The sequence below is a fragment of the Lasioglossum baleicum genome, chromosome 13 (genome assembly GCF_051020765.1).
Source record: "Lasioglossum baleicum chromosome 13, iyLasBale1, whole genome shotgun sequence".
Taxonomy (NCBI): Eukaryota; Metazoa; Arthropoda; class Insecta; order Hymenoptera; family Halictidae; genus Lasioglossum; species Lasioglossum baleicum.
This window is the reverse complement of record NC_134941.1, coordinates 10,330,679-10,347,975: the sequence shown is the minus strand read 5'-3', so window position 1 is coordinate 10,347,975 and position 17,297 is coordinate 10,330,679. Positions and strand designations below refer to the sequence as shown.

General features: G+C 41.9%; 3 protein-coding genes across 10 annotated transcripts in view; 1 reads left to right on the top strand and 2 right to left on the bottom strand.

The window, feature by feature from the left end:
- The first annotated feature begins 3,866 nt into the window (after window positions 1-3,866).
- On the top strand, window positions 3,867-7,557 carry Cct4 (chaperonin containing TCP1 subunit 4). Its single transcript, XM_076437568.1, has 9 exons — window positions 3,867-4,197; window positions 4,518-4,570; window positions 4,658-4,747; window positions 5,033-5,284; window positions 5,362-5,454; window positions 5,529-5,690; window positions 5,759-6,103; window positions 6,172-6,423; window positions 6,504-7,557. The coding sequence occupies exons 1-9, from the start codon at window positions 4,092-4,094 to the stop codon at window positions 6,747-6,749; spliced, it is 1,599 nt and encodes a 532-aa protein (XP_076293683.1). The 5' UTR covers window positions 3,867-4,091; the 3' UTR covers window positions 6,750-7,557.
- Window positions 7,558-7,690: 133 nt separating this feature from the next.
- LOC143215437 (folliculin-interacting protein 2) lies at window positions 7,691-13,473 on the bottom strand. The gene is made up of 12 exons (XM_076437563.1): window positions 13,163-13,473; window positions 11,962-12,142; window positions 11,780-11,869; window positions 11,408-11,487; window positions 11,238-11,308; window positions 10,955-11,074; window positions 10,648-10,876; window positions 10,240-10,572; window positions 10,090-10,174; window positions 8,687-9,984; window positions 8,058-8,511; window positions 7,691-7,985 (listed from the first exon to the last, which is right to left on the bottom strand). Exons 1-12 carry the CDS (start codon window positions 13,261-13,263, stop codon window positions 7,773-7,775), a joined length of 3,255 nt encoding a protein of 1,084 aa, XP_076293678.1. The 5' UTR covers window positions 13,264-13,473; the 3' UTR covers window positions 7,691-7,772.
- Window positions 13,474-13,755: 282 nt separating this feature from the next.
- LOC143215443 (dnaJ homolog subfamily B member 13) overlaps window positions 13,756-17,297 on the bottom strand; it is a 32,723-nt gene continuing 29,181 nt past the window's right edge. For 3 of the 8 annotated variants that reach the window (XM_076437574.1, XM_076437570.1, XM_076437571.1), the window contains exons 2-6: window positions 16,991-17,212; window positions 16,515-16,659; window positions 15,876-16,053; window positions 15,177-15,348; window positions 13,756-14,169 (exon numbers count right to left, since the gene is read on the bottom strand). In XM_076437574.1, coding sequence (XP_076293689.1) covers window positions 13,875-14,169; window positions 15,177-15,348; window positions 15,876-16,053; window positions 16,515-16,659; window positions 16,991-17,175 — 975 coding nt within the window. In that variant the 5' untranslated portion in view covers window positions 17,176-17,212 and the 3' untranslated portion in view covers window positions 13,756-13,874. Of the gene's footprint in view, window positions 14,170-15,151; window positions 15,369-15,875; window positions 16,054-16,514; window positions 16,660-16,990; window positions 17,213-17,297 lie in introns of those variants that run through there. The other 5 variants (XR_013010387.1, XM_076437573.1, XM_076437572.1 and 2 more) reach the window with 5 other exon arrangements.

Genomic DNA, 17,297 nt, shown 5'->3' with positions numbered 1-17,297 from the left:
ACTCGAACTGTCCTTGCACGTGTGCTGGTGCAACGCGCAGTTGTCCCAAATCGAGATTTAGCCGTTCAGAATCAATATAAACAACTGCTTTAAATGTTGATAATGTTGACAGTTTTGGTTGAACTTCGAGGGGGACATAAAGAGAATTATTTGACTGGAAACTCCTATTTTGAGTCATAAAAACGGAAAATAGTAAAAACAGAGAAGAACTTGAAAAGATTGTTATATTATTTTCAATCAAGCATGTAGATCTATCAATAAAGAATTTTCCATTTTAGTCGATGGAAATTAATATTTTGTATAAAGGTGTTTCGAACATTGAATTTTTGGTTCGAAACGAGTGCGGTGTCGAAACGAAGCTTTTGAGCTGGTGAAAGAGGTTGCGGACCAGCGCGCGACACGGAGGCGGTACAAAATTTTTGAAAAATCGTTTGCCTGGCGAAGGAGGGAGCAAAGTGGATCGCAGCACACGGAACCGTGGTGAAATCTCGGCCGCGATCGGTCGTTGAAATTAAATGCAAATAGTCCGCAGCGGTCGACGCCGCTGTAAAATATGTTCCAAAAGGACGCCCGGGGCTGCTGCAATCTTCCTCCGACGATAAGATCGCCATGCTAAAAATAAAACGGTTCGTACGCGAGGCCGTATTGAGAGCCGGCTACGTAGGTACGAGTTGTTGCACGGTACCAAAAATTTACGACGGCCTACGGTACAAGGATTTTATTAAGATTGGCGCCCGGAGGAATGCAAGCTTAACGGGTCGCGCTGGCCCAGCCTTCTTCTTCTTCTCTTCTTCTTCTTCTTCTTCTTCTTCCTCCTCCTCCTCCTCCTCCTCGGCCAGCATCTCGATCCGTCTGCTCCCACCTGAACGTGCACTGCTGGACAAAATGATAAGACCCCATGGAAATTATTTTTATTTTCGTCCCTTAAACATAGCACGGTCCGGTTTTCCGTGAACTTTCGTATGGTTTCCTCATTGTCGGAAACGTTAAAATGTTTTCCAGACGCTTAGCGTCTTAGCAATCGGAAGCCCATTACGTTAATGGCACAATATTGCATAATACGATTGCACAATATTATCGCTCGCCTGACACGCGAGTTTCAACTTTTCTAAGTGGACAATTAGTAGAATGCTACTTACGGTAGAGACGAAAGAAACGTTATGTTAATTTTTCGAACGCTTCACCTATCGGAGGAAGCCTATTAATAAGATTTCCAATAATTGTGCCATCCACAATTGTGATTCCACAAATGCACAAAGATCCGCAGTCGAATTACAATCTTCGGCGCAGGGCGTGGGGACTAAATGTGAATCGCATAAACGTTGAATCGTAGGTGCAAATTGGCGTGCGTTCCGGTTTACGGAGACATCAATGCCTGGTAACAGGTATCGCTCGCCGAAGAAAAGAAAGGAAAGGAAAATGGAGAACGTACTCGAAGAACGGCTCGAAGAACTGCCGCCCTCGCGATATTAATAGAGAAGAAAGATTATTATTTATGCCGTAGAAGAAAAACAGCGAACTGCAGGTTTTGCAGGTTCTGCAGGAACTGCAGCCAAGGTAATGGTTTTCATTCGGAATGCGCGAGAAGTCGGTCGAAATTGATAGACTTTCGCGAAAAAGGCGACAGCATTGTCAGCGCAACATTAATCGCTCGGGCTAATCGAGCGTGTCGTTACTTGCAGGATTTCCTGTCGGCACGTAAAACAACAATGCCGGAGCCTTCGGACGTCGTAGATGGACCGTGAAGATGGACGAACTGTGCACCGTCGAAGGCTGCCAGCAAGGTCGTATGTCCCGCCGCATTTCTGATGACAGTGGAACAAACGGATCGATACGCGCTAGATCTAGCGGGAAGGCTCGATCGCGACCATACTCGGCAACCCCGTAAATAGCAGATCGATGACTGGCCGGTGAGTCTTGCGAAACCCCCCGATTTTTATTTATTTATTGTCGATCGGTCGACCTCCTTTTTCTATAAATAATCGGGTGTCGCAAGCTCGCGGTACCATGAAACGAGCTGCAGTCCTTGCGAAACGTTAGGACGCTTATTATTAGACTGCGGATTTTTCTGCTCGACAGTGCACAAAACTGCAACTGGAAATCCAAACAAGAAATTTGTTCCAAGTAAATATTTGCAGATTTTTGCGGTTCGCGCCTGGGAGTTCTATCGGCGGCGAATCTGTATGGTATCGTGGAGGTAGTCAAGGACTTCTAGGACCAAGGGAGAACCGATTTTGAGGAAGTTCGAGGGTCCACGAGGACCGAGTTGTCCGAGGGAGAGACGAAAGGAGGATTGGTGACAGAAAAATCGGCCGGTCTCGGGAACTTCCGCTATTTATGTCGTCGATTTGCCCGGCGAACCTGATCGCTGCTCTCGCGGTCGCTCGAACGTGGGCGTGAACTTTTCAATAAAGCCGGTCTCTCTCTCGCGGATGCTTGGCTGAACGCGTGTATCGGGATCAATGACACGCCCGCAGATTCCCGAGAGGTATCCTCTACGAGGTACGTAGAGGCATCCTGTAGAATTCCAACCACCTTCCTCGACTTCACAGCAGGACCTACTGGTTTCTATTTATACACCAAGCGAGACCTTGCAGCTTACGGCTCGCACGCTTACGGACTCGGTTCCGGACCGGTTCAAAGCGCTGTCGGGACCTCTCCGGCCTCGCCAAAGGATCCATAGAAAGCTCTTAGTATAACAATTTACCCATTTTTGTTCCACGCTTTAACCCTGGAGAACTAAGCTTATGTTGTGTGAAAATAATGACGCCGATCAGAAACACGAATATAATTAAATGCTTTTTATTTAGCAAGAAAAATATTTTAGTTTCCGAAGAACTAGTGTGAGCGAAGTGTAATAATGTAGTCTGATAATAGCGCTTTTATAATGAACACGAACTTTTTTTTACTGAATTGTTTGATTTTTTATTTCGAAAAAGAATAATGCTTCTACGTATTATTTTGCATTGTATTAAATGTAAATTTCCGAAGAGAAAATACTTAAATGTTTGTTGAATTTTTTACTTGCGACACCGTATTACATATCAACATAAATAATTGCTACTTTAGGCAGCGACGAGACATTGTGAAAAAGTTCGTTTATAAAGATGATCTACATAGTTACCACCTGTTGGTGAATTAGGAAACGCTGTAGATCATAAATCTTTATCCTAGTTCCACGATATGCTGATAGATGTCACTATCAGGTATTTTATTCTGGCGGCGTATTTGAATTGATTGCTCAGGATTAGAGAATATGTCGTTTTTTCTTTATTACGAGAGTTGCTAGTAAAGCTATGTAGACATTGTATTAAACAATGTTTTATTTTTTAATGTGTAGTAACCGTCAGAACATCGAATGTATTTAAAAATTCTATGTGTTCTCTAAAATTTTACTTTATTAGCCCTCTCGTGGTGATTTCAAGAGGCTCCGCCACATATTCCATTAATCACCAACGAGATACTCGTCGGTGCATTAAATAATTGTCCGTTTTCTAACAGTTTTTACGCCAGCTTACGCAAACATAATTGCAAAAAGTTCCACAAACTCTCTAAATTAGACAAACTTATATTTTCTATCGTAAGTTGAATAGTCTAAACAACAAATAAATGTTATTGCCAGTTATTGCATAGAAAATATCACAGCATTTTCACACTGTTACAAACAATTACAATAACATGATCATTTGTTTCAGTTCTGTTCAGTTCTGTTTCAGTTCCTAGTGGTTCCTAGTGGTAGGACAAAATGAGCATAGATGTTCTAGTAACTTTCCTCTAGTAACAATTTCGATTGTACGAGTTTGTCACTACGCGGTGCTGAACACAACCCACACGATTTCTCGATTGTGTCACCTCCATTGTGTCTCGTGTTCTCCGGTTTCCAGTCATTTCTTGAGCGCGTGTTGCACGGTTTTTGCAGAGTGGAAACAATAAAGTTTTCGTTGAAATATTGAAATACTTAGAGAGGAAGGAGCAGCGAGCGATTGCATTTTAAAGCATAAGGGAACTGGCAAGCTCAGAGATCCCTTGCAAGCTCACGTACAAACTTTGGAACACGCCCGATTCAAGAAACCGAGATCAACGATCCGAGAATGACGACGAGACCGAGCGGCGATGGACAGAGTGCCCTGGGCAAGGCATACAAAGATAAAAGCAAACCCGCAGATATTCGAAGTAGCAACATCCACGCCGCAAAAGGTGAACAGATCTGTCCACGATCCGATCGTATTTTCTATGTCTAGTTCCTCGCCGATTGATGATCGTGCCGGCAGCAAATGTCTTACCTTATATAGTAATGTCCGGCACATCGTTGTTGCAACCCATTAATTTCGTTATCTGTCGCAAACCGCCAGACACTCGATATTCCGACGTTTTAATTGATTTCGTTAACTACCGGCCATTTTAAACAACCAGATCCCACCGCAAAATGAAAATTACGAGACCACCATTATTATTACAATATATGCCTGTGTACATAAATTTTTTTCTAATTTTAATAATGTTCGACAATGTTTCAGCTGTCAGCGATGCGATCCGTACTAGTCTCGGTCCCAAGGGGATGGACAAAATGGTAAGCCTGTGATAACGATGCATAAATTTGGCTGTATCCTAGAAAATTAAAAAGTACGCTGGTAATAATTTCTGTTTACGAATCTAGATCCAAGCAGCCAACGGAGAAGTTACGATTACAAACGATGGCGCTACAATTTTAAAGGAAATGAATGTTATGCATCCTGCAGCAAAAATGGTAATTGCTGTGTACTTAAGTAGTGTGATAATTAGACAGCGGATTTTATGCATTTATGACAAAAATGAGTAGGCGTAATTTAAAACAGTAACAGTATTAGAAGAATTTAAAAATACTGTTATATTATTTTCAATCTGTTAATAATATTAAGAAAGAATATAAATCTCTTTTTCACTCCAATTTGATGGAATTCAGGTAGAAAATTTTTATTCTGCATAAAGATCCCCTATCTAGTGATAATGTAACACACTCTTCATTATCTATGGTATTATGATCTGTATTTAGTTGGTCGAGCTATCGAGGGCACAAGATATCGAGGCTGGAGATGGTACCACAAGTGTTGTCGTACTGGCTGGCTCCTTTTTGGAAGCTGCAGAACGTCTGCTCCAGAAAGGAATACATCCTACCATAATCAGTGACGCGTTTGAAATAGCTGCGAGTAAAGCAGATAGTGTTTTGCGAAAAATGTCCATACCTGTTAGTTTGATGGACAAAAAATCATTGGTCAGAGCTGCAGCAACTTCTCTGAACTCAAAGGTATATTTCTATCGGGCAGCAGCAATCTGGGGACGATGCTCTTTTAAAACAGGCTAATATTTGATTTCCCCTCTTAGGTAGTGTTTCAGCAGTCGAGTCTTCTGGCACCGCTGGCTGTGGATGCAGTATTAAAGCTTGCAAAGGATTCGAAGAACAATGTCGATCTTAATGTAAGCACATCAATCTTAAACGTCGAATGACAGAAATTAAATATGTATAATTGTGTTATCGTTTTCATTTGCAGAACATAAAAGTAATTAAGAAATTGGGTGGCACTGTTGAAGATACAGAGCTGGTAGAAGGACTGCTGTTCACACAGAAGTCTTGCAACGTGAATGGACCGAAACGTATTGAAAAGGCGAAAATAGGTTTAATTCAGTTCTGCATTTCTCCGCCTAAAACAGATGTAAGCTATTCAGCGACCGAAACGTGTATCTCATTTTCTCTTGTTACAAATTTTCATTTTCACTTCAGATGGATCACAATGTCGTTGTCTCCGACTACGCAGCGATGGATCGCGTCTTGAAAGAAGAAAGGGCTTACATATTGAACATCGTGAAACAGATTAAAAAATCCGGTTGCAATGTGTTGCTGGTACAAAAATCAATTCTCCGCGACGCTGTCAGCGATCTAGCCATACACTTTTTAGATAAAATCAAAGTTATGGTGGTGAAAGACATCGAGCGCGAGGACATCCCGTTCATTTGCAAAACGTTAGGTTGCAAACCGATCGCCTCTTTGGATCACTTTGTGGCCGAGAATCTTGTCAACGCAGAACTGTGCGAGGAAGTGATGACCGGAAATTCGAAATTTGTTAAGGTCAGTACGCAATCGAGGAAGATTGGTTCCTAGAAATCTAGATTATACAACCGTATTTTCCCTTACAGGTCACTAAGATCCAGAATCAAGGACCGACGGTAACCATTCTCGTCCGAGGCAGCAACAAATTGGTGTTGGAGGAAGCAGGACGATCACTGCATGACGCGTTGTGCGTGATCCGTTGTTTAGTTAAGCACCAAACTCTGATTCCTGGAGGTGGAGCGTCCGAGATCGAGATTGCGTTAAAACTGGCAGAATACGCGCAGAGTTTAAAGGATGTTCATGCTTACTGCGTGAAAGCATTTGCTGATGCATTTGAGGTGAGAACAATCTTTTAAAATACTTTTTATATTGTCAAAACGGAATAATTACTATAATCAAACGCATGTGAATGCTCCAGATAATTCCGTCGACGCTGGCAGAAAATGCAGGATTGAATCCTATCGCAACAGTCACGGAACTCCGGAATCGACACGCCAAAGGTGAACAAACTGCAGGTATCAATGTAAGAAAGGGCGCCATTACCAATATTATAGACGAGAACGTAATTCAACCGGTCTTAGTTTCTATGAGCGCCATTAAGCTCGCATCGGAAACTGTTCGCAGTATATTGAAGATTGATGATATTGTGAATACAAATCAATAAGAGAATGAACAAAAGTTTTATACGTAAACTGCACTTCGCAAATATTTCATCAATCGCGTTCCGCCAGTCACAATTTTCAATTGTTGTTCGGCTTCTAACATTTTCTACGATTCTCTGAAATAATAGCGCTCGATTTGTTTAACGTTTCTTTCTTTTTAATACTTTCCATTGTGGTTCGTAAATAAAGTTGATCTGCTTTCGTCAAGAGAAAAAAAAACAGTCTTCGTTTAATGTTGAAACCATACTGGACACGTTATTTATTGCAATGGCTAATATATATGAGAGTACGGTTGTTAAATAAGGCTACACTTCCTTAAAACGCTAATAAAATATTTATTAAAAAATACTTGATTCGTTCTGAATACTGTGACTCGCAATTTAATTTGAGAATTGCCGATTCGTTGCGGAGGGTATAGTGGAAACGGTGAAACGAAAAAGTGTAATACGTTCGAGTATAAAAATGATTTTATGCTTTATTATTGTCCACCCTTGCGGAGTGCGTAAAATCGAATACTTACATGACGTGTAAAAAAACAACTAATTACGCTACGTGTTAAATTATGCTTAAAATTTTAAATATGTGACTGAGTGGTTACAATCTATAACGAAACTATGCGCCGCATTTTTATACAGTAAAACGTTTTATCATTATTCGAACAAACTGACCTGCCATACGTTCCATAAAATGAGAATTAAGTGTTTGAACGTCCAAGAACAAAAAAATAAAGAAAAGTATCAGTTATTGCACGTAAACATTATAAAATATTATACATAAGTTCTAACATTTAAATGCAAATGCGAAAACCTTTGACTATCGTTTAATAAATAGAATTCGCGGAAGCGCCGCTCATTTAAAAAAAAAAAAGAGAAGAATTACGAATGAAAATTTCCTGGCATATTTGAGTTATTGAAACAAATGATACAGATAATGAAACACGTTTTGCAGCTTTCATTGTACGAGACAGAACCGGCGTGTTCACGTCGAAAAGGAAAAAGTGCGATAACAAGAATCGTGAAACGTAGTCAAGCAAGCGTCAGACCAAATCTTTGTGCTATCTCTGGTGAATGAGAGGTCGCAACTGCAAGTAAAAGCGGTATATCTGCTGCATCGAGGTCAAGTGCATTCGATAGGTTAGCAACACTGGCATCGCAAAGTTCTGTTGCCATCAACATCTCGGCCAACGCCTCGCTCTTTAGCCACATTTCTCTTAGCTTTGCCTCCAGAATACCCACACACTGAAATTAGATTTACAAATTATGTTTCACCGTACAACAAAGTCATCTTCTTACACATTACAGTATCCTTACATGTGACGTTGAATGATATTTCCGCCATAAGTAAGCAAAACCCTCCAACATGTCGGAAACAAGTCGCGACATGCCCACTGGCAACGGTGCCGAATGCGATGGCATGTTGTTTGATATGATTCCAACGTGCCAAGTATCTAAATCAGCTAAAATACAGAGTGATTCGGTGATCGGTTGGTCAATGGTCGGAAAACGAACACCAGCGAGACATTCTTCCCGTAGGTAGTACCACCATTCGCTCTCTGTCTCAACCTCGCCGTTGTTTCCTTTTTGTCTGAACGTTTTCTTTTTCCTTCTCTTCTTCTTCGGCAGACCTTGTAAAACTAAACCCCACGTGTACCCTGTCTCAGCGTTACTTGTCCCGTGGGATACTTCGTTCTTTATCCTGGTTTGTATAAGCGTGTTCGCGAATCCTGTATCCTGCCTCAAATCAGTCTTTTTCATCTTCTTCGACCTGCAATTGAAACAGCGAGCGTTTAGACCTAGCCTCGATGCACGACTGCGAAGGGTATAGCTAGACAAGGTGGTGAAATTGTGGCCCAGAACCAAATTAATCTTTCATACCTCAAGGCTATACCCTTTTATACGTTTGACAAACCATGTTACTTTCGAGTTATCTGCAAACTAACCGTGGCATTGGCAATTCCACGACACTGCTGGCTTCCATCAAAGCTTCCAGACTATTTGACCTGGACATTCCTACATTTCCGTCGCCTCCACTGCCACCGCAAGTACGCAAGACCTCGGTGGCGTTAGTAGGCGTTTCCAAAACCTGTTTGCTACTGTCGAAATTCTGAGAAGACACGTAACCCTGACCGTTACACCTTTTACAAAATCTCGCCGTCATACCGGAAGGTGCACCGGGCGACGTTTGTATACTCTTAGAGGACTCTGGGAAATTTCTCTGAATAATTTTTCTCAGTACACCTTCGGGCAATTGCGCAGACGTGCTTGGTACTCTGGTGAACATGTAGGAGCACTGGCAACTGTGATCGGGCCGTGTCCGTGACAACATTTTCGCAGACTTCTCTTCGTCGCCTAGCATGAAGAACACTTGAGAATTTTTCATCTCCTCAGCCATGGTCTGGCCCGATTCGAAATCCGGCCTGCTAGAATATAATTTTAGAGTGTCGATCGACGTGTCGTATCCCTGAAACGTGCTGGATTTGAAATTCGTGAAAGATTCCTCAGTATCGTCATCTTCTAATTTCTTCTCGATGTTCCGCAACAAAAATTCGGGACAATGTTGGGCATCAGTCTTGGTCACATCATTATCCTGCGACGCGCTACAACTTACTATAATTTTTACTTTGCTGGACGCACAGGTCTTCTCGTCGACAACGCTGTTTTCATTCTCACCGTCGCTGCGAGGAATTTCTTTTGGAAGACATTTCGTTTCTCTCTCCAGCTCTACCGGCTTTAACATAAATGAGTCGAGGTTCGAGCCCATAGTGGTGCTACGCTTTAGCGGGCTAACGGAACCTTCTGCTCTTAATTTATCCATGCTGCACCGCGCGTACGAGCGTTGCGTCGTAGCGTTGCTGCTCTCTGCGTTGCATGAACGTTCCTGCGTGGGAATTTGTTTACGAGGAGATGCGAGCGCGGCGCGTCTGGAAATGCCTCGGTCGGAGCACGGTGCTTTTGTGTGAAACAAATGGGGACGCTTTAGTCTCGCTTGCTCTAGAAGATTCGCGGCTTCTTGGATGTCGTCTTCGGTTGTGCAGAAATACTCCGGACGCTTCTGCACGATTCCGCTTCGGATGAAATATGTCAAGAATGACAGTACAGAGTTGATCAGCTCGACTTTCTGAGGGTCTCCTGCGACCACGGTGTGTGCTGCTCTTATGGGATTGCCCAAAGCGCCGTACAAGTCCCCTAACTGAGCCCATAGAGGATTACAGGGGTACCAGGTGCCCATTTTTTCCATCTACAAGAAATATCATCGATTTACCATCCTTCTTAATGAAGTGATTCGCTAGTATAGTCGAAATTATAGTCCCGAGTAATTATCGAGCGATTACTATGTAGTTACCAATTGTCGGTCATGAATAGGCAGTGCAGTGTATATCCACCCAAGGTGATATGTTAAAACAGCAGTCACGACGGTACTCAAAAAGCTAAAACACATTGATGTTAGAACTGATCGATCGACAACGAGACACGATTATCTTCGGGTACTCACAAGTTGGTCGACTTCGTGTCGATCTGTTCGAGTAACTGACACATTCGCTGCAAGTTGTAATTCAACGTGTCCATCTTGTGCTCTATTCTAACTGAGTTGAGTAATACGTCGTGCCATAATAAGGGCGCGCGCACGTGATGCCTCGCGTTAACATTGATAAGTAAACGTAGTAACGAAATAGCGAATTTGAAGGAAGATTTGTAAAGTCGCTCCGGAAGCTGCGCCCCTTTGTTCTGCGCGTATAGATTGCCGGATTCTATGCAGAAGTATCGCAGGCGGTCCAACATTCCCTCCAAGAGAGCCATGTGCTCTAGAAGAGAAGCTTCGATTCTTCTGCAATGGTAAAGTTTGTAATCTATGTATTCTATTCGTGGAACATCCTGTACACTGTTATGAAACGGATCAAACCTTTCATGGCCCTCGGCTAGTCGCACTAGCATCGTTAAGCCCAGTCTTGTTTTGTGACGCTTGCCATGATTGTCTCTATTATCTGACGTATTCTCATTCCACTGCATCCCAAACACATCGTCGGAATCAGTTCGTGCGAGAGATGTAGAAACTACCCGCAGCCATCTACGACGCAAACTCGAGAGACTACCGATACCTGAGGAACCACTGCTCTCCAATGACTGGGAACCTGGATTATCATCACGTTATATCTGGCACAGTGAACACCTACCGACAATGAATCATGCGTAACTTGGCGTGAACTTACTGCCCATCGGTGGCGGTATGTCTATGTCCCATCCACTGCCTGTGCTAGAGCAAGTGGAATTCTTTCTTGGAGCTGCAGTCAATTCTGGTCCGGATAAGTTCCCCGAGCTTGGCTGAGATACTAAAAGAATAATCTCGAATTAATCCCAAATAAACTATGTTACTCGACACGAGTCGGTTCGTAAAATTGCTGTTAGCCAACATTAAATTCTTTGTATCCTCCGGTACTTTATAATTTTTGTAAAGAACATGCAGGTGAGTTATAGCCTTTAATTTCCACTTACATAGCGTTCGTATGCTAGAATTAGAATCCAAGTTCATGGAACGACCCAACCCTTCGTCCGACACTTTCTCGCTAGAAACAGAATTGAGTAATAAGTCAAACACCATGGGGCCACAAATCAACCATAACGCGAAATCAATAACTGGCATATCGGGAATGAACAAAGCCCACCTTGGTTTATACACGTGATGCTCTGTAGCAGGGAATACTTTAGTGCACATAATGCAGGACGGTGAGTGCATTGAATGGATCTAAAAAATAAAACAAGTTTTGTACTACTTGATTAACAATGTTCGTGTTATTATTAGACTGCGGATGTTTATGCAATTTTGAATTTGTGTAGAAAAATTTTAGGAAAGTGGAATTAAATGAAATCTCTCTCTCACTCGCTTATTTTCAGTGATAGTAACTTGTATAGATCTGAAATAAATAAAAATCGTATTAAATTTTATAGAATTTTATATTGTAGCATTATTTGAAAATTTTGGAAGCCATAGATGCATAAAGATCCGCAGTCCAGTTATTATTGTTATCGAAGTTCACCTTGAAAGAGGATCCCTTGTAAGTCATAGCCACGGTACCGAAAACCATTTCGCTCAATAAACTCACGTCATCCTCGGCCGTTTTTTCTTGCTAAAAAGATTAAAGCGTGTTAGTGAAACATGTATTAACAAATTTTTTTCTGGCACTCGATAATCGATCGCCTGATAATTGTGACAACTTACGAAGTTAATTGGATCGGCTGGTGGACTGGCATTATTTTTGAGATCGTACGCAGCCGATTTCGATTTACGCCATTGCTTTTCCAACGATAAGGAATCGAACAAGAGCTTTCTGCCGCGCGATTCGCATTCGCGAAACAATAGGATCCGAATTTCTCCGGTGCCGAGACATAGTGTGGAATCCCTATAAATATCACGTACAATTAATAATCAATATTAAAATAATTTTATTTTTCATTTTCGTACTGCCTATTTTTATTTCCTTTATTTTAAAAATAAATTTATATGTTTATTTCGGTTTCGCAGAGAACCAAATAGTCGGTAATACATTTTAGTATAATGTTACGAAAATGTATTAATAAATTTACAGAGAAATTCATTTTGTTTTCGGCGATTTCGTGTGCATGACGGAAGCGAAACGGAAACAATGTCTCCGTTTGAACGTGTGATCATCTAATATTATACGAGCATTACATGTCTGTTCATCCTTATATAACGCATTAATCTATAGCAAGTATCAATTTTAAATGTTACAACAATTCCCGCGATTCTTGCCAAAAGCATCGATTACAATGTGCTTTCGAACATAGATAAGAACCGTTAGATGCGTTACACCGTTTCCTGTGAAACGGTTCCTATAAATCCAGTCCCCCTAAATCACCGAATACTCAAAAATTCCGTGGGCGGGACAAAAACCAGCGGATTCTCATGTGCAAGGGGGAATCAAATTTTCGGCGGGTTCACGTGAAACAGTTTCGTTAGATTCGATAATATTCGTAACAGATGTTTGGAAAGTTTTAACTTGGAGGTCAATTTCACGGCTCGGTGCAGAAGCCAAGTCACGAGTGTTAGTAACGAGCTGCGATTATGTCTCCCGCCAACGGGGATCTAGAAACGAGCGTAACGCGAAATAGGTTAAGATCCCTCGGAAATCTAATTTCCGATTAAGATTAGAATTCAAATGATTGTTCCCGCGGTCGTGAACTTTTGAAGGGCCGCTACGTTATCGTGCAGAAGAGGGACAAAATAAAACTGTGAATGATTTAGGGGCACCGATGATCGATATACAATATCAACGATAGATATCGATGCAACCAATAAGACCCGAAAATATAAAAGGTACGATGATATTAGAGGGGCAACTACGAGCAGGGTGAATGCGATTAAACAAGGGCCTAAGCCCGAAAAAAGCAGCAGTTCTCACCTATCATCTTCCTGCGACTCGACATTCGACGCCACGATTGTTTGAACATTGTTTTTGCAACTCCTCCGTGAAGGGAACAGCTTATCGAGTAAAGGCATCATAAACCGACGACCACTTACAGTTACCGCATTGCTCGCTAACTTTGTTTCGTTTTCGGTCTATCATGTCACAAGGAACTGCACCATACATGTTCGCGAGTATCAGTCAACTGTAAATAAAGTCACGTGCGGTGGAGTCATATGATTGCCCGAGATTATCATGTTTCGTTCCGGCCAATATCAAATGGAACGTATCGTGAGTGTTTCTTTCGCCTCTAGTCCCCGTGATCCTTCGAGCTTGTCGCCGGAACCGGTTCGCTGGAATGTCGATGAAAATTTTCGAAAAAATTAGAAGAATTGTGGAAGAGAATAAATTCGTTCGATCCGGAGACCAATTACCGACTCTGCCCAACTGTTTTACCGACAAAGACGTTGCTGGTAGCAGCACCAGATCGCGCCACTCGCTGTTTGTACGCATCGACTTTATCTTGAGAGAAATCTAATTTATCGGTGAGCGTGAGCGCGCGAAATACGAATTGTACCAATCAATTTTATTGATTACTTCGTCTCCTTAATTTATTAACAAAGTTAGAAGGGAGGAATAGTGGAAATAGAGATTCGGTGTAGTACAGAAAATGTTTGAAGGTAGAAATAATCCTCGACATAATTTTCAATTATTTATTACATATCTTCTCTAATTGTTTGGCTTCGTGGTCGTTGGGATCCCGGCGTACCGGCACATCGAAGTCGACGTTCATTCGCATTTTATTCGCTAGTATGAAACGATGAACAAATTCCGTATCCTTGATGTCGCCAATCGCGTCGAAAGCTCTTCTAACAAGGTCTTTATTAGACAGCGGTAGGTATACGGGAAATTCGATTTGGAACACGACGATCAGAGATCCTCTTTTGTTCGGAGTTTCCGGAAGCGGTAGTCCTTCGCCAGGTATGGACTTCCGGTATCCTGGCCTGTTGCATACAAATATTCTTATCGTTACCGTATACGCATAGATTACATATATGGGTCATTATCATAAATTGTTCGCGATAAAATTTGTCATCTTTCTGCAGAACATTCGAGGGAAACGACTCTTCGATGTGGAAGGCGCTGTTTCCCGCGAATAGCACGGATAAGGGAGTTGAGTCCCCGATTTTCCTCAAAATGGCGCGTCCATTTACGGAGACCTTCTATTTTCGCAATTTCCGAGGAAAATAGAGCAACCGATAAGATCACCGCTGGAAACAAGAACTGAACGAAGAGCTCCTCGGGTTCCGCGGATATCCTTGCAGATCGACGTTCCTCGAACACGGGTACACTTGTTTCATGATTTTGGCAAATTCTTTTTGTACCCTTCACGTTAATTTTTCTTTTGAAATTATTTCCAGCAATTTAGAAATAATCAAACTCAAGAGAGCTGTACACGAAAACAGTTAAAATTATGGTATGATACAGGAGCTACACAATTTTGTTAAAACGTATAGCAAACATACTTTTTAATTTTTGTTTTGAAATTATTTCCAGCAATTTAGAAACCATCAAACTCAAGAGAGCTGTACACGAAAATAGTTAAAATTATGGTATGATATTGGAGCTACACAATTTGGTAAAACATATAGCAAACATACTTTTTAATTTTTCTTTTGAAATTGTTTCGAGCAATTTAGAAATCATCAAACTCAAGAGGACTGTACACGAAAACAGTTAAAATTATGCTATGATACAGGAGCTACACAATTTTGGTAAAACATATAGCAAACATACTTTTTACTTTTTCTTTTGAAATTATTTCCAGCAATTTAGAAATCATCAAACTCAAGAGAGCTGTACACGAAAATAGTTAAAATTATGGTATGATATGGGAGCTACACAATTTGGTAAAACATAGGAAACATACATTTGTACATTTTTAGGTGTGTCGAGTGGACGAGGAAACGAAGTGAGAAGAGACAGTGTGTATGATAGGAATACGACGTACGTGATGACAGACGTTATTAGGATTCGAAGGGTTCTGTCGTCAAGGGTGTTGACGGTGACCACTGTTCCGGTCAGTGCCTCTCGCAGAAAGATATCGACCGTCATGTGCAAGTCAGAGCCCTCTCTTCGGAAGGTCTCGTGGGGCCGGTCCTCCGTGATGAAGATTACATCCGCTACGCTGACGTGCTTCAGACTGAGTAAAGACATTACGCGAACCGACGCCGATTAACCCATTTCTGTCCGGAACGGGATGCACGATGCATTTTAAACGCATCCTTCGCGATATTCGAATCGATACCACACGCCGGACACCGGCAACGGGCTCGCCTCGCGGCCAATCTGATTTTATTCCTGGCCGCGTCGCGTCTTGCGGAAACTGTTTCCCTTTAACACATTTATCGGACCGGTCCTCTGCCATCAGATTACTCGGGAGCTATTGTGCTCTAACGTACATACATATATTCCGTTGCAAATATGATCATGTAATTTCCGGAATTTTGTTACGACTCGTTACAAACGCAATAGTTCAGTCTACCTACACAATTAGGTGTTACCTATTTATAGCTTTCACTATTAATATTTTTTTAAATATTCAGACGTTTCGGACAGGAATGATTAATCAGATTTTGTTTGGACACGAAATGAAAGAAAGTTTCTGTGAAATTGTTGCTGCGTTGTTTTATTTTAGGTAAAAACTTACCGGGAATCTTGGTGGGTCCCTGGTCGCCCTCTTTCGGGAAAACGATCCTCGTTCCTCGGGGGATGCCCGGTTTAATAGGTATCGTTAGGATCTTCTCTTTCGTCACTGTCCTGGATTTATCGTCCTCCACCAGGACCAATCTCTGAATCTTCATTTTCTTGATTCCTCCATAAAAGACCTGCTCGTGTTTACAAGGGCCTACAGAATACATATATGCATACGCTAGGATAGGTATCAAAACGACTGCGAATTTTATACATTCATAGAACACGAAAATTTTACTTTTAGGACAGTCAAGTTCAAAGGGTTAATTTAATCTCTGACCGGCGAAACGAATTTTTATTATAAATGTTTGTATAATTTCGTATAATCATTCGCAGTCTGATAAGAAGCGTGTCTAGCCCATCGAGAAACATGATCATCGGTCAAATGATGGAATGCTTAAGCGTCTGTCGGGTCGAAGCGCTAACGACGAGGACACGAAAAGGATCACGCACAGACAGAGGTTGGTGTAGTGGGTATCGAGTTGCAAAAAACAAGTGGGTAGATGGTTTGCGGCGGCGATTATCACGTCGCGTCTACGGCGATTAACACCGTGCGAAAGGAAAACTATAAATAAGTAGAACGTCGATATAATACCTCCAATAGGGATAGGTACAAGGTTTTTATCAGGGGCTCTTCTTTGCGCTTCAAACCACGTCCCTCGGGAAATTCCAGCAGAGTCGAAGGCTGCGATAGTACATGGAGTAGATCAGCATGAGGACTGTCGGACCCGAAGAATTCCCTAAAGAGGCGACGATAGATCAGATCGTAAATATTCAAAGTTTTTAAGTGGCTGTTAAGCTTAGTCGAGCTTGCGTCTCCATTTTCTGGATTACAGAAAGGGTCACGTTAATCGAACCCGGGTCTCAAAATGCCGTCGATTTTGCATTTGTTTATTGCATTTGATTTTAGTAATTTGCACAAACAGGATTGTAGAATTACCAAATAACGTTTCAGCGTTTTGTAAGACTGGTTGCAGTGATGAATTCTTTCCGATGTTTCACTTGAACCAGTCGGATAATTGCCGAGCTCGATCGTGGAAACTTTGGAGAGTTTATGGTAGCCGCGCGTACCTGTAAGTTCTCATCGGCTCCCCGTGATAAACGTAGGGTTCAATGAATCCTTCTGCGCTCGGCACGCCATTTTTAAGGCCTTCCTCCCCGAATTGATCGTATATGGCCCTCCTAAGGGGATCCGAAAGCACGTCGTACGCTTCGGCCACTAAGGCGAAAATCATCGCGAAGTTCTCGTCCTTCATTCCTTTAGGATTGTATCGTGTCGCCAGTCTGCGAAATCTGAAAATATGTACGTAAAAACGCTTTAACAGTTAGCTCAGGCAATTTCGTACAAGTATTTTACAAATATTCATGAACAAGTTTC